At 40.6% G+C, this 13,626-nt stretch overlaps 1 protein-coding gene across 10 annotated transcripts in view; it reads left to right on the top strand.

Moving 5' to 3' along the window:
• The window catches only part of Cspp1 (centrosome and spindle pole associated protein 1), a 91,555-nt gene that overhangs the window by 11,157 nt on the left and 66,772 nt on the right, over positions 1-13,626 (top strand). For 7 of the 10 annotated variants that reach the window (XR_009377517.1, XR_009377515.1, XR_009377516.1 and 4 more), the window contains exons 2-5: positions 2,013-2,121; positions 5,076-5,175; positions 12,410-12,513; positions 13,590-13,613. Coding sequence is in view for 7 of the 10 variants with exons in the window: in XM_059254015.1 (XP_059109998.1) it covers positions 2,023-2,121; positions 5,076-5,175; positions 12,410-12,513; positions 13,590-13,613 (327 nt within the window). In the remaining 3 variants the exon portion in view is untranslated. The remainder of the gene's footprint in view (positions 1-2,012; positions 2,122-5,075; positions 5,176-12,409; positions 12,514-13,589; positions 13,614-13,626) is intronic. The other 3 variants (XM_059254018.1, XM_059254014.1, XM_059254020.1) reach the window with 1 other exon arrangement.

Here is a 13,626-nt window from a genome sequence, read left to right as displayed (position 1 = left end):
GGCTTGAGGCAGAACAGTGGAATGTGGCAATAGCCTGTGTTGTTTTGGGTGGTGGGCAGTTGAGGGCCTTCGCTGACCAGCAACTAATAGGTAGCCCACCCTGGGCAGTGGGATTTTCAATTAATTTTAAATGTATTATTCTAATGTTCCTTGTACTTGACTAATAATTTGTTTAATGATTTTGTCTTTTTTTTCTCAGATTTTGGTTTTCCTATGTTCAATTTCCCAGTATATTTGTTAACCTTGTAGTCTTTCTTTGAAGATTGATAAAATTTTCTTTTTCTCCCTCCCTCCCTCCCTCCCTCCCCTCCCTCCCTCCCCTCCATTCCTTCCTTCCCTCCTTCCCTTCCCTCCCTCTCCCCTCCCTCCCTCCCCCTCTCTCCCTCCCTCCCTTCCTTTTTTTTAAAGACAGGGTTTCTCTGTGTAATAGCCCTGGCTGTTCTGGAACTGGCCCTGTAGGTCAGGCTGTGATGTGGTTTTCTTACTTGCCCCATCTCCTGGGAGGTTTTCTTACTTGACCAGGCTCTGAATTAATACTGGAAGAACTGAAGTGGGAAATCTGGGGATTCAAGGCAGCTGAGAACTTGCATGGGCTCAATCTTATTATTACATCTCCTTGATAACAGAGTTATGAGTTCGCAGTTCAGCAGAGAAGCCTGCTTCACAGGCAGCAAGTTCAAGGTTATATAAAGCACATCAGTGTTACTTGTTTTAAGAAAAATGTCTTGAGATATGGAACATTATTTGCCCTAATTATTCTCTAGAAATTGAGACAGATAGAAGGCATTCCTATGTTTCTTCTTGCATGTTAGCATTCCACATTCCCTTCTTGAGAAATAGCCATATCAGATATTCTCATTCTATGTCACAAGTTATATCCTCACATAACTTTCAGTCGAACCCCAGTAGTCTGGGTTTGAATATTAAAGAGAAAAAAAAGGCTGCAAAGACTAATAGTGGTTTATTTGAAAGAATGGGATAGAACTGTGGTAGAGTTCTTTGCCTAGCATGTAGTGAAGCCAGATTCAATTTCCAGTACTGGGGAAAAAGAAATCAGTGTATGCTTAGTTGATAATTATTTGATATTATGTTAGAGTCATTGAAGAAAGTACCCCCCCCCCCCCCTCACTTTGTGTTAGGCCTTGAATCCAGAGCTTTATGTGTGCTAGGCAGACATTGAGCTGCATACATCTCTGGCTCAGGCTAGTTCTCAAGGAATACATCTTGGAGAGTTGTGTGACAAAGGGCAATGTATGTAATTCACTCTGTATAATTTTAGAAAAAGTTTGATTTGCACGTGTATCCAGAGAGTAGCGTTTTGTACACAAGCAGAGGGTTAAGCAAGAAGGGCAAAATCTTAACAGTAAGGGTTGGTAAAGAGTATACAAGGCTCTTGGTATTAACTTAGTAACTCTGAGTTCAAAATTAATTTCCTTCTTTTTTGGTTTTTTGAAACATGGTTTCTCTATGTGGCCCTGGCTGTCCTGGGACTCACTCTGTAGACCAGGCTGCCCTGGAACCCTGAGATCCACTTGCTTCTGCCTCCGGAGTGCTGGGATTAAAGGCATGCCCTGCCACGGCCCAGCTAAAAATTAATTTCCAATAATTGGGAAACAGTTTTTCAGAGAAAAGTGTTTTAAAGATATAAGTTTTTTGACTATTTCCTTTTTGTTTTTTTGATAGTGTGAATATGGATTATGCTAATGACTGTTGATTTCCTTTGTTAAATTTTTTAGTTACATAATTGTATGGAATGTTTTTCATTGTGAAGTTTTCATGCCTGGGTATAAACTCCTTTGACTGCATTTCTTTTTCTGTGCTTTAACCTGCATTGTAGGCTTTTATGGGAAGGTGGAAGAGACAGACTATTTATGTTCATGCTTGAGTTTGAAGTTCTCAATGTGATTAAGTGAGATTCAGTACTAAATGTGGACTAAGATGTTGTCTTAATACTTTAGCTTAAAACACTGCAATATAGTTGTGCTCATTGAAGACTTTTCTTTTTTTTTCAGAAACTACAAAATGACAGATAGCTTGGATGAATTTATTGAAGAACAGAAAGCGAAGCTGGCCAGAGACAAAGCAGAATTGGAAAGTGATCCACCTTACATGGAGATGAAGGCAAGATTAGTAATTGTCTGCCAACAATTTGTTCCATCAAATTGGATGTGGGTGGTGCATTTCTTTAATCCCAGCATTTAGGAGGCAGAGGCAGGTGGATTGCTGTGAGTTCAATGCCAGCCTGATCTATACAGCAGGAATTCCAGGCTAGTCAGAGCTACATAGTGAGACCCTACCTTGCAAACAAACAAACAAACAAACAAACAAACAAAGAGATAACCCCCCATCCCCACCCCAACCAACAGTGAAAACACCAACCAAGTGTGTTTCACTGAGACATCTCTGAGGGCTCCACCATTGAGACTCTCCTGTCTTGTACTTGATTTGATTAGTACACCCTTGTTCTGATTTGGAGAACCTGAGTAGACGTGAATTGGGAGATTTTGAGTTCATTTTTGGTGGGATTTTATATCTCACAATATTCTCTTTAGTTGGAGTTTTAATAAGTTTTACCAAGATGAATAGGAGTCAGAAGGACCAGAAGGTAAGATGTAAAAGCAAGTTCTCAGATTTTTATGTGAAAAAGAGTATTTAATGAGTAAATACGTTTTTATATAGTATTAGTAAATTTATTGGGGTAATTTATTTTGTACTATGTAACAAATCTTTTCTGTCCCGCCAGCTAGCACCCAAATAATGACACAGAGACTTCTTATTAATTATGAGAGCTCGGCCTGTAGCTTCGATTTGTTCCTAACTAGCTCTTATAACTTAACTCATTTCTATTAATCTGTGTTCTATCATGTGGCATGACCGCTCTTCCATCTTGTACCTACTGTTTTCTCTCCATGTCTCCTGGTGTCCCCTGTGCACTTAGATTCTCCTCCTCTCTCTTTCTCTCCCTGGAAATTTCTCCTATACTTTCTGCCTAGCTATTGGCCATTCAGCTTTTTATTATACCAAATTACGTCTTCACATAGTGTACAAATATCCCACAACAGTACTCTTTGCTTTTTAGAACAAGTATGTTAATAGTTGTTTCTGGAAAGCAATGCTGGAAAGTTCTCTTAAATTGTTTTTCATTTTGACATGAGTGATGGATTCGTTTAGCCAATACTGAGATTGTGCTAGGAGCCATCCTGGGCTCTGGAACTGCTCTGATGCAGATGGGTATCATCCCTCAAGGACTCAGTGTGTGGTAACAAGACACCGTCTGTACCATATGTCTGTATAGAATAGCTCGCCCAAGTCATTTCTGGCTTACCTTTTCCCCAGTGTCTCATCTGGCTTAGCATCTGTCCCACACAGAGATAACCAAATTATCGTCATATAAATTTTTTTATATATAAATTTTATTTATAAGTTATCTATATAAATTTTATTTATATAAGTTAACATATGAGTGGTAAATATGGATATGACATAGCCTTAAAAGGTTATATTTCAATGTTCTATTTCTTTTTTTTTTTTTTTGGTTTTTCGAGACAGGGTTTCTCTGTGTAGCTTTGCGCCTTTCCTGGAACTCACTTGGTAGCCCAGGCTGGCCTCGAACTCACAGAGATCCGCCTGGCTCTGCCTCCCGAGTGCTGGGATTAAAGGCGTGCGCCACCACCGCCCGGCACAATGTTCTATTTCTTAATTATAATTTTCAGATAGGTAAACTGAGGCATTGGGAAGTTAATGAGACTGAGATGCTGGAGTTGGTAGACAGTAAGTGCTCACTCGTTCTTTTAAGCACTGCCTGTGGCTGTCTTCCTTCCAGAGAGTCTGCTGTGTGCAAGGGGTTACATTAGGAGCTGTGTGTAGCATTTCATGTGTGTAGCATTTCATTTAGTCATAACATCTTTATCAAGTAGAGACATTTTGTTTTGTTTTAGAGATGAAGAAAATGAGGCTAAAAGGAGTTAAATAGTTTGTTCAGGTAGACACAGGGATGGATTCAGCTTGGTACCCTTACCAGTGGCAGGGGACGTTCATAGTTCAGGTAGACACGGGTGGATTCAGGTTGGTGCCCTCACCCAGCTTCAGGGCACGCTCATAGTTATTTGATATACGAGGATGAGTTTGCATGTTTGAGTGTGTTACTTTACAGCTTTATTAAATGATCTTTATGTACTAGTTTAAGAGCCACTGCTTGTTGAGGCCTTGCAGGCCTTCCCTCAGCGTATCTGGGCCTTTTAATCTTGATCTGTCTTTTGTCTTCATAGACCCTCCCTGTCGGGAGAGGGAGAGAGGAGAGGGAGAGAGGGAGAGGGGAGAGGGAGGGAGAGAGGAGAGAGAGGGAGAGGAGAGGGACAGAGGGAGAGGGAGGGACAGAGACGAGAGAGGTATATGTTCATGTGGGTATCCACAAGTGCATGCGGAAGGAAGCCTGATGTCCACAGTAGGTGTCTTCCTCAATACTACCACCTTCTTTTTTGAGATGGGGACCTCTCACTCAGCCTGGAGTTTATAAAATTAGCTGTGCTGCCTGGCTGATGAACTTCAAGATCTATGTGTCTCTGATTCCCCTAAGCTCAGGTTACAGACACATCTGCTGGGCCTGGCTTTTACTTGGATGCTGGGAGTCCAAGCTCTGGTCCTCAGACTTGCAGAGAGCGCACTTGACTGACTGAAGCATCTCCTCATCCCCACTCTTTACACACCATGCAGTCTAACTAACTATTATGTTTCTTTTGTGCCGCCCCCCCCCCCCCCCCCCCCCCCCCCCCCCCCGCCATCCCCACCCCAGCAGTGTATAAACTCTGTAACAGAAGCTTTCAGCTTTACTCTGACATTTCTAGGGTCAGGTACAGTGCCTGGCATTTCATAGAGACTCAATTCTAAGAGAATGAGTTAGGTACCAGAACAGGTGTTACAGTATGTAAGTAATTTCTGTTGCTTTCTCAAACTTTACTTCAATCCCTGTGCTGTGTAATTTTTTCTAAGTTATTTAGTATGTTGAATAAGTTTTGAGATGAATTGTACATTTTGTGGCATTCCCCTTTGATTTGTAAATATCTTGTCTTTTCCAGGGAAAGGCACCAGAGAAACTCTCTGAAAGCAGTAAAATACTAATCTCTATGGCTAAGGAGAACATACCACCGAACAGCCAGCAGCCCAAGGGATCCTTAGGTATGGTGCTGCATTTGTAGAACTGATTATAAGATTGACTGAGCAGGACATTGTGAAAGAGGTTTGTTTCTTCAGGAAAAAGAGATTTCTTTGGAACTTTACTTTGGAATCTTACATATGGCAATACAGACTGCATATGAAGTGTAACGTGGAGAACTTTCTGGTTGTGATTGATGGAAATAATATTAGAAACTGTGTGACATACTAAAAATTAGTAACAAAATTTAAGAAGGTTTTGAGTGTGTGTGTACATGAGAGAGCCTCTTTTGGTGATTAAAAATGATAGACTTGCTTTGTTTAAAATTCAGAGGGCCTGGCAAGATGGCTCAGCTGGTCAAGATGCTTGCCACCAAGTCTGAGGACCTGAGTTTCATCCCTAGGACCCACATAGTGGTGTGCACATACATATACAGATACATCATTTTAATAAGAAAGAATCAAGGAAGTATAAAATATATGAAACATTATTCAGGACCATGTTTTGTGTGGATGTGAGTGTGTAATGTACACATAGAGACCAGAGGCCATCCTTGGGTGTAATTCCGCAGCAGAGATTACTTTGGAGATAGGCTCACTGACCGGGAACTGAGCTTGCCGTTTGGACTGTGCTTGTTGGCCGTACTGCAGAGGTTGGGTTCTACTTGTTTCTTCCTGACTCCAAGCCTGCACCACACCCAGTTTTCTATATAGGTGCTAGGGATTGAACTCAGGGCCTCATGGCAAGCTCTTCACCCATTAAGCTCCCCAGCCCAAGGACCATCCTTTTGTTGTTGATGACCAGATTGGAACTATAAAAGTAATACTACACCCATACTGATTTTTAAAATTATGTCTTAGTATGAAGTATTTGGAAATTTTAAAACACACATATTGTCAATAATATGTATCTTGTGTGATTCATGTATCTTGATGGGGATTGAAACATGTTCACAAAAAGTAAGTCAAATACAATCAATTCATTTGATTCAGACATTGTTTTCACTGGACTAGTTTGTGGTCACAGGTGTATTCTCTGTTACTGCTTTGCTTTTATTATGTCACTGGGTGTAACTTGAATTGTTAAATGGTCTTTTAATGAAAAACCAGGGATGAGATAATTGGGGTAAATGCTGAAAGATCAGAGAGACAAAGGAATAAGCCACTGCCATGTCTCACCTCATCAACTCCAGGAATCCTCTGACTGAATGTTTCTGAGTCCTCACCTGAAAGGCATTTATTTAGCATATCCTTTAGAGTTTGATTTGATCTTTCTATGACTGCTTGGCCTGTAGCATTGTGTGGTATGCCTGTAATATGCTTTATATTGTAGTACGCAAAAAAGTGTTTCATTTTATCAGAGACATATGCTGAAGCATTGCTAGTTTTAATTTGTTCAGGTATACCCATTATGGCCATAACTTCTAGCAAATGCATGATTACAGAATCAGCCTTTGCGGAACTTAGAGCAATTGCCCATCCTGAATAGGTATCAATGGTGTGTAGGATACTCTTCTGGCAAATTTGCCTCTTAAACACTGAAGTTTATCTTGTCCAAATCTAGGTACTTAGTTTCAGAAGACATTATAATCTACCTTAAATCTTTTTAGAAGTATATCATCATTATCTTAAAGATAGGAATTTGCAAAATCATAAAATTTTTTGTTACTTGGTATTTAGACATTAAGCCATCAAAAGTTTTCACTGGCAAATGAGTATTTGGGGTTCATATATTACTGATTATTACTACTGTATTTAACTATGATGTCACAAACTTTAAGATGATACATCATTTCCAAATTGACCTGTATTAGATGAGAATTTAAGATCACCCTACACAAGAGAGACACCGTTTGAGGCAGGTTCTCTTTACTCTCTAGCACAAGGTAATGATGAGATTGATAAACTATTGATAGGAAATATGCTGGAGGTCTCAGAATTTCATAAAAAACATCATGTCAATAGTAAAGGTTTAAAAAAGGATTTTTCCATAACCTGGCAACAAGTCAAGAAAATTGTAAGGAAATGTCCTACTTGTTCCTTTTACAATCAGACTCTACTTCTCCCATGATCTGTTGTTTTCCCTTGGCTTGGCAGGCTCCCTGGTAACTTGAATTATAAAAGGTCTTTAATTAAAAAACCCGGAGCCAAATATTGGGGTAAATGCTGAGAGATCAGAGAGACAAAGGAACAAGCCACTGCCGCATCTCACCTCTCCAGCTCCAGGAATCTTCTGACTGAAATCCTCTGAGTCCTCACCCGAAAGGCTCCAGCTGAAAAAGCCCCTAGCTGAAAGGGATGCTTCTGCCGAAAAACCTTTAGTTCCTGTCTCCTCACGCCTTGTATACCTTTCTCTGCCCAGCCGTCACTTCCTGAGAGTAAAGACGTGTGATTAAAGGTGTGTGCCACCACTGCCTGGCCTCTATGTTTAATCTATTGGCTTGTTCTGTTCTCTGATCTACAGGCAAATTTTATTAGGGTACACAATATGCTGTGGATGCTCTGTATGGCAAATGTGTTGCTGATTAGTCAATAAGTAAAACACTGATTGCCCATTGGCTAGGCAGGAAGTGTAGGCGGGACAAGGAGGAGAATAAAGCTGGGAAGTGGAAGGCTGAGTCAGAGAGACACTGCCAGCCGCCACGATGACAAACAGCATGTGAAGATGTCAGTAAGCCACGAGCCATGTGGCAAGGTATAGATTTATAGAAATGGATTAATTTAAGCTGTAAGAACAGTTAGCAAGAAGCCTGCCACGGCCATACAGTTTGTAACCGATATAAGTCTCTGTGTTTACTTGGTTGGGTCTGAGCAGCTGTGAGACTGGCAGGTGAGAGAGATTTGCCCTGACCGTGGGCCAGGCAGGAAAACTCAAGCTACAACAATATAACACCACACCCCCTTTGGGTTTTCCTCTTCTGTTCCTAGTCCTTCCTTGTGCAGAACACTGTTGACATCGTTGATCTTGAACTGCTTGTTTAAACAGTTTTCTTGTAAGACTGGCCCGTGTTTGGACTTGCCTCCAGGTGGTCCCCACACTGACGTAAAACTATCAGTAAGTGATGAGGACGGCTCGTTGTGCCGCAGTCTGTGTAAAGCACGTGGATGCTCGCTATTTGCTTTCTCTTGGGAAGCCTGGACTCTTGGTTCTCTAATAGCTTCCTGGGAGACAGCACCCTGTGTGGGTTGTCACAACCTGTGGCTGAAGGGACTGCTGTGTTGTGTGTGACCCCATCAGGGAAGAGCCCTCGGCAGCTGGTGCCCAGCTTCTGCTGGGGTTTGCTGCAAACGCCTCTTCCTTTTGCTAATTTTGGTTTTCATCTTTTTACTATAACGAAGTATAGCTGTGAATACAGTGATGTCTTGGTTGTTATGTAGTGTGAAAGGAAGAAATGCTCTATGGGAATTTGTTTCGAACAGTGCTGATTGTGAGTACCTTCTTAGGTGAATTAATGTAAGAGTGATTGTATACTTTAGGTTTAAGTATTTTTTTAATCCCACAACTATTTACAGAAGTCTAATACTTCTTGACTGAAGCATAATGTTAACTGCCATTGTCACTGATGCTTATGTGAGGTGACATCACTTTAAATGACACTAATACTTTTCTTGCCACTAGAATCACCAGGGACAACAGCTAAGTAAGTCTCACTATGTTTCTTAGCTCAAGTTAAGTGCCACTGTTAGTGCTTTATGGAAATGAGTAACTATTGAAATTGCTCTGTACAGTTCATTTTATTTACTGACATTTTACTGTATTCTTGTTATCACTGTGTGTATGATGTGTGTGTGTGTGTGTGTGAATGTGGGTGCAGATATGACAGAGGCTGTGGAGGGCAGACAACTTACTGGAGTCGCTTCTTCCTGCGGGGTCCAGACTGAGCTCAGGGCAGGCGCTTCTAGCCACTGAGCCGTCTCACCAGACCCTTTTGATTTTATGACCCACCTCTAACAACGTAAGAGTTTAGCACTAGGTGACACAACTCAGAGTCAAATGGTACTTATCTTGACTAAACCTAAATTTATATAATGTATATATTATATAAATAAATAAATAAAACGAGACAAGGTCTCACTGTGTAGTTTTTCCTGACTTAGAACTTGCTATATAGACCAGCCTGGCTTCAAACTAGGAGATCAACTGCCTCTGCCTCTCAAATGCTGAAATGAAAGGGGTACACTACCATTCCAAGCTTATATTAGATTTACTAATAATGCAGGAAGCGTTCCCTATGATTGCTTACTAAGCCAGTGGTACAAATAGTATTTGAATCAGTAGTGGAAAGCAAATTCCTTTTGCAGTGCAGTAGTGGGGGTCGGCTCCAGGGCTTTGTGCCTCTTAGGCCAGCACTCTAGCACTGAGTTACATCCCTGCACCTCTTGACTTTGTAGACAGGGTCTCCTCGAGGCCCAGGCTGGGCTCAGGCTCACTCTAGTCCAGGCAAGCCTTAAACTTACAGTCTGTGATGTGCTTCAGCTCTGGAGTACCTGGGTTTGTGAAGAGCAGTACTCTTAATAAAGTTGGACTTTATAAGGTCAGTAATTATTACCGAACACAGTTTCAGATTTTTCTTCCAGTTCTTCTAGAGAGGCCTACAAATAGAACTCAGAATTGTAGTAAAAGACACTGTAGGACTGTGACTTCCAGGAAGCTGCAGATGGCTTGTCTTCGGCCTGGGAAGGCTGGCCTGTAGGAAGATATCACCCTTTGAGCATTGTCATTTTCTCCTTGACACCATAGATGTCCATTGTGACTTCATGTCATTAGATATGTAGCGTTGGTTATTAGTTACTGGTAGTAACCAAACTGTTAAAAAGCAGCCATGAAACCCAGAGAGGATGGCATTCTTGCCCCTTCCTTCTCATTTCTTCCTCTTGCTCAGCCATTCATTTATATGTTCATTTTCAAATTTATTTTATTTTTTGAGACACAGTCTCATGTTTCCTAGACAGGCCTCGAACTCCTTATGTAGGTGAGAATGACCTTGAACTTCTGGTCTTCCTGCCTCTATCTCCTGAGTGCTGTCATTACATGTGTGTGCCACCATGCCCAGACCATTTCTGCATTGATTTGGTACCCATTCCATGGTTATCAATTGTTAAAAAGTTGTATATAGCATGGGCTTGTTTTCATTGATCTCCTTTAGTTCCACACTCATCCTCCTGCTGAATGAGAGGGAGAATGCATGTGAATGAAGCCCATTATTTTGTATGCTAATTAAAACAAAAGTTGGGGCTGGAGAGATGGTTCAGAGGTTAGGAGCACTGGGTGTTCTTCCAGAGGTCCTGAGTTCAATTCCCAGCAACCACATGGTGGCTCACAACCATCTGTAATGAAATCTGGTGTCCTCTTCTGGCCTGCAGGCATACATGCAGACAGAACACTGTATATGTAATAAATAAAAAATAAAAAATAAAAAACAATTAAAAATTAACAACAACAAAAAAGGCCAGCGAAGTGCCTTAGCAGGTAGAAGAATTACTCTCACTTAGGCCTGATGACCCAAGTTCGATCCCTGAAATCTCCAATATAGCAGGAAAGACACCGAGTCCTGAGAGTTGTCCTCTGACCGCCATACATGTGCTATGGCATGTGTATGTGCATTTGTGTGCATGTATACACACAACTTAAAAAAAATGACAACAAAACTCTCTTACTAGTTCTCTCCTTCAGCTTAAAATCTGTATTTAAAAACATAACATTTCTCTGGGAGGGAAGAATTTCCTTTTAGGTTGATATAAAGTCAAGACTTAAGGAATGCTTTAGATGCCTTTCATGTGAATTGTGGGAACATGTGTTGAGATGTCCCTGCCTGTTAAAGTCTTTTTCACCAAGGAATTAAATAAGCCAGATATTTTTCTTTTCTTTTCTTTCTTTCTTTCTTTCTTTCTTTCTTTCTTTCTTTCTTTCTTTCTTTTTCTTTTATTTTTTTTATTTTTCCCGAGACAGGGTTTCTCTGTGTAGTTTTAGTGCCTGTGCTGGATCTCGCTCTGTAGACCAGGCTGGCCTTGAACTCACAGAGATCTGCCTGTCTCTGGCTCCCGAGTGCTGGGATCAAAGGCGTGCACCACCGCCACTTGGCTAGGCCAGATATTTTTATCAAGAGAATTCCCAGTGTTTAGAGTGTAAAGTAAAATGTACTGTATTATGAAATAGTAGACATCCATTTGTACATATGTAACCGTGGCCTTTCCTCCTGAGTTCACTGGTCTAAAATAAAAACAGATGACACATACATAGCACATATCCATAATTCCGTGAATTGTGAGGAGTAAATAAATGGATATTTTTATGACAGTTTATAAATTCATCTACTATTTCTTCTAGAATAATTGTAAGCTTTTTCTTTTATAAGTAAAAATTTTTGTTTTGTAATTAGTTAAATATTTATATAAATTATATAAATAATTAAAAATTAATGAATTAATTTGAGACAGGGCCTAATGAACCTTAGGCTGGCCTTAAAGTCTTTGCAGCCAAGGATGGTCTGAAACTTCTTGTCTTCCTGCCTGTCCCTCCGAAGATCTGGGATTACAGGTGTGTAGTACCACACTGTGTTCACACAGTGCTAGGGATCCAACCCAGGGCTTCCTGTGTGCTAGGCAAATACTTGACCAGCTGAGCCACATCTTTAGCCTTAGAAGTGATTATTTTTATTTCCTAAAAATTTAAAAATTATATTTGGGAGGTACTGGAAACTCTGGTTAGTCTAGCCTTGCTGGAGGAAATAGGTCTCAAAACAACAGCAACAATAAAAACAAATGAAGAGGCCGGGCAGTGGTGGCGCACGCCTTTAATCCCAGCACTCGGGAGGCAGAGCCAGGCGGATCTCTGTGAGTTCAAGGCCAGCCTGGGCTACCAAGTGAGTTCCAGGAAAGGCGCAAAGCTACACAGAGAAACCCTGTCTCGAAAAACCAAAAAAAAAAAAAAAAAAAAAAAAAAAACAAATGAAGAGAAGAAAAACAAGATGCTTGGTGATAATTTGTCTACACCGGGACAAAGGTACTATACACTTACACACATTCTTGCATATACAATAACCTGAGACTGTGTTAATATAGGTACATAGAAACACCATATTCTGGCCAGGGAATAGGATGGCTGTGGTTCACAAGTGGGAATCATTACCACAGCATCTGTGTATCACCCACCAAAGCATTCAAAACATGAAACCCTATGTGCTTTGTTACAGGAGGGGGAAGTTCATTGAAATTGCTTTGAAAAGGAATATGCTACTTAAATTGTTTTCTTTTTCAGGAATTGATTATGGATTAAGTTTACCACTTGGAGAAGATTATGAACGGAAAAAACATAAATTAAAAGAAGAATTGAGGCAAGATTATAGACGCTATCTTACTCAGGTAAGACATTCTATTAATGAGTCGTGTTTTGTCTGTTGGAATTTATCCCTTAAATTTACTTTTGGGAAGTGTTGATCGTATGTGATATCTGGTCACCTAGTGTAGTCAAAATTAATTATTGGTGGAAAAAAGGTGAGAATTTGTGCTGTGGAGTAATAGACTCTTCCTGGAGCTTTGTAGTTCAGCAAGGCTCTGGATTTAGTCTCCAGCACAGGAGAGTGTTTACTACGGAAATGGATTTTAACACTAATGAGATTAACCACTGTAAACAGTGGTTGTTTGTTTTCTGTAAAGCTATCTGCGTCTAAAGGAGCATTTCCACTATTCCCCACAGGGTATTCAAATGACATGAAGCATTTTAGTTACTAATTATCTTTTTATTTGGTAAGCTTATACATTTTCAGTTAATAGTCTTGTTAACTGTATTCAGTCAGGTTTTTTTCATTACTGTGACAAAATATCTGTCTGAGAGAAAACCCTATAAGAGAGAGAAGATTTTCGAGGTCCAGGCTGCAGTCAGCTGACTCCATTGCTGTGGACCTGTGTAGGAACATGCAGCAGAGGCAGGTTGACATATCATGACGGGCAGGAATCGAAGATTAGACAGGAAGGGTCTGGGCAGAAGATACAGCCTCCCAGTTGACATGTCCCAAGTGATCCATTTCCTTCAGCAAGAGCCTTTTGGGACAGTTCATATTCAGTTCTTAACGGCCACCAACAGCTTTGCTTTATGATTTAATGTTTTATCTAGCAGAACCCTTTTGCAATGTCAGATTAGTTAAGAGTTAAATTAGAGGCTTATGATGCAATTTTCTTTGTAGGTTAGAAAAATATTTAGGGGTTGGGGATTTAGCTCAGTGGTAGAGCGCTTGCCTAGCAAGCGCAAGGCCCTGGGTTCGGTCCTCAGCTCCGGGGGGGAAAAAAAAATTCAAGCAGTCATGTTTCTAGAGTCCACATACTCTTGGCCTTTCCATTGCTTTAGAAATACTTGTTTCAAGCTGTCTCTGACTTGTAATTGGAAAGAACAGACCTTTACTCAATACGTCTTATCAACGGTTTGTTTCTCTTGACTTTAGGGCATTACACAAGCAAAAAGAAAGGTAGGGTTGCCTG

This window comes from Peromyscus eremicus, chromosome 2 (genome assembly GCF_949786415.1).
Source record: "Peromyscus eremicus chromosome 2, PerEre_H2_v1, whole genome shotgun sequence".
In the NCBI taxonomy this organism is placed as follows: domain Eukaryota; kingdom Metazoa; phylum Chordata; class Mammalia; order Rodentia; family Cricetidae; genus Peromyscus; species Peromyscus eremicus.
The sequence above is the reverse complement of the archived record's forward strand: the minus strand, read 5'-3'. Positions and strand labels throughout refer to the sequence as shown.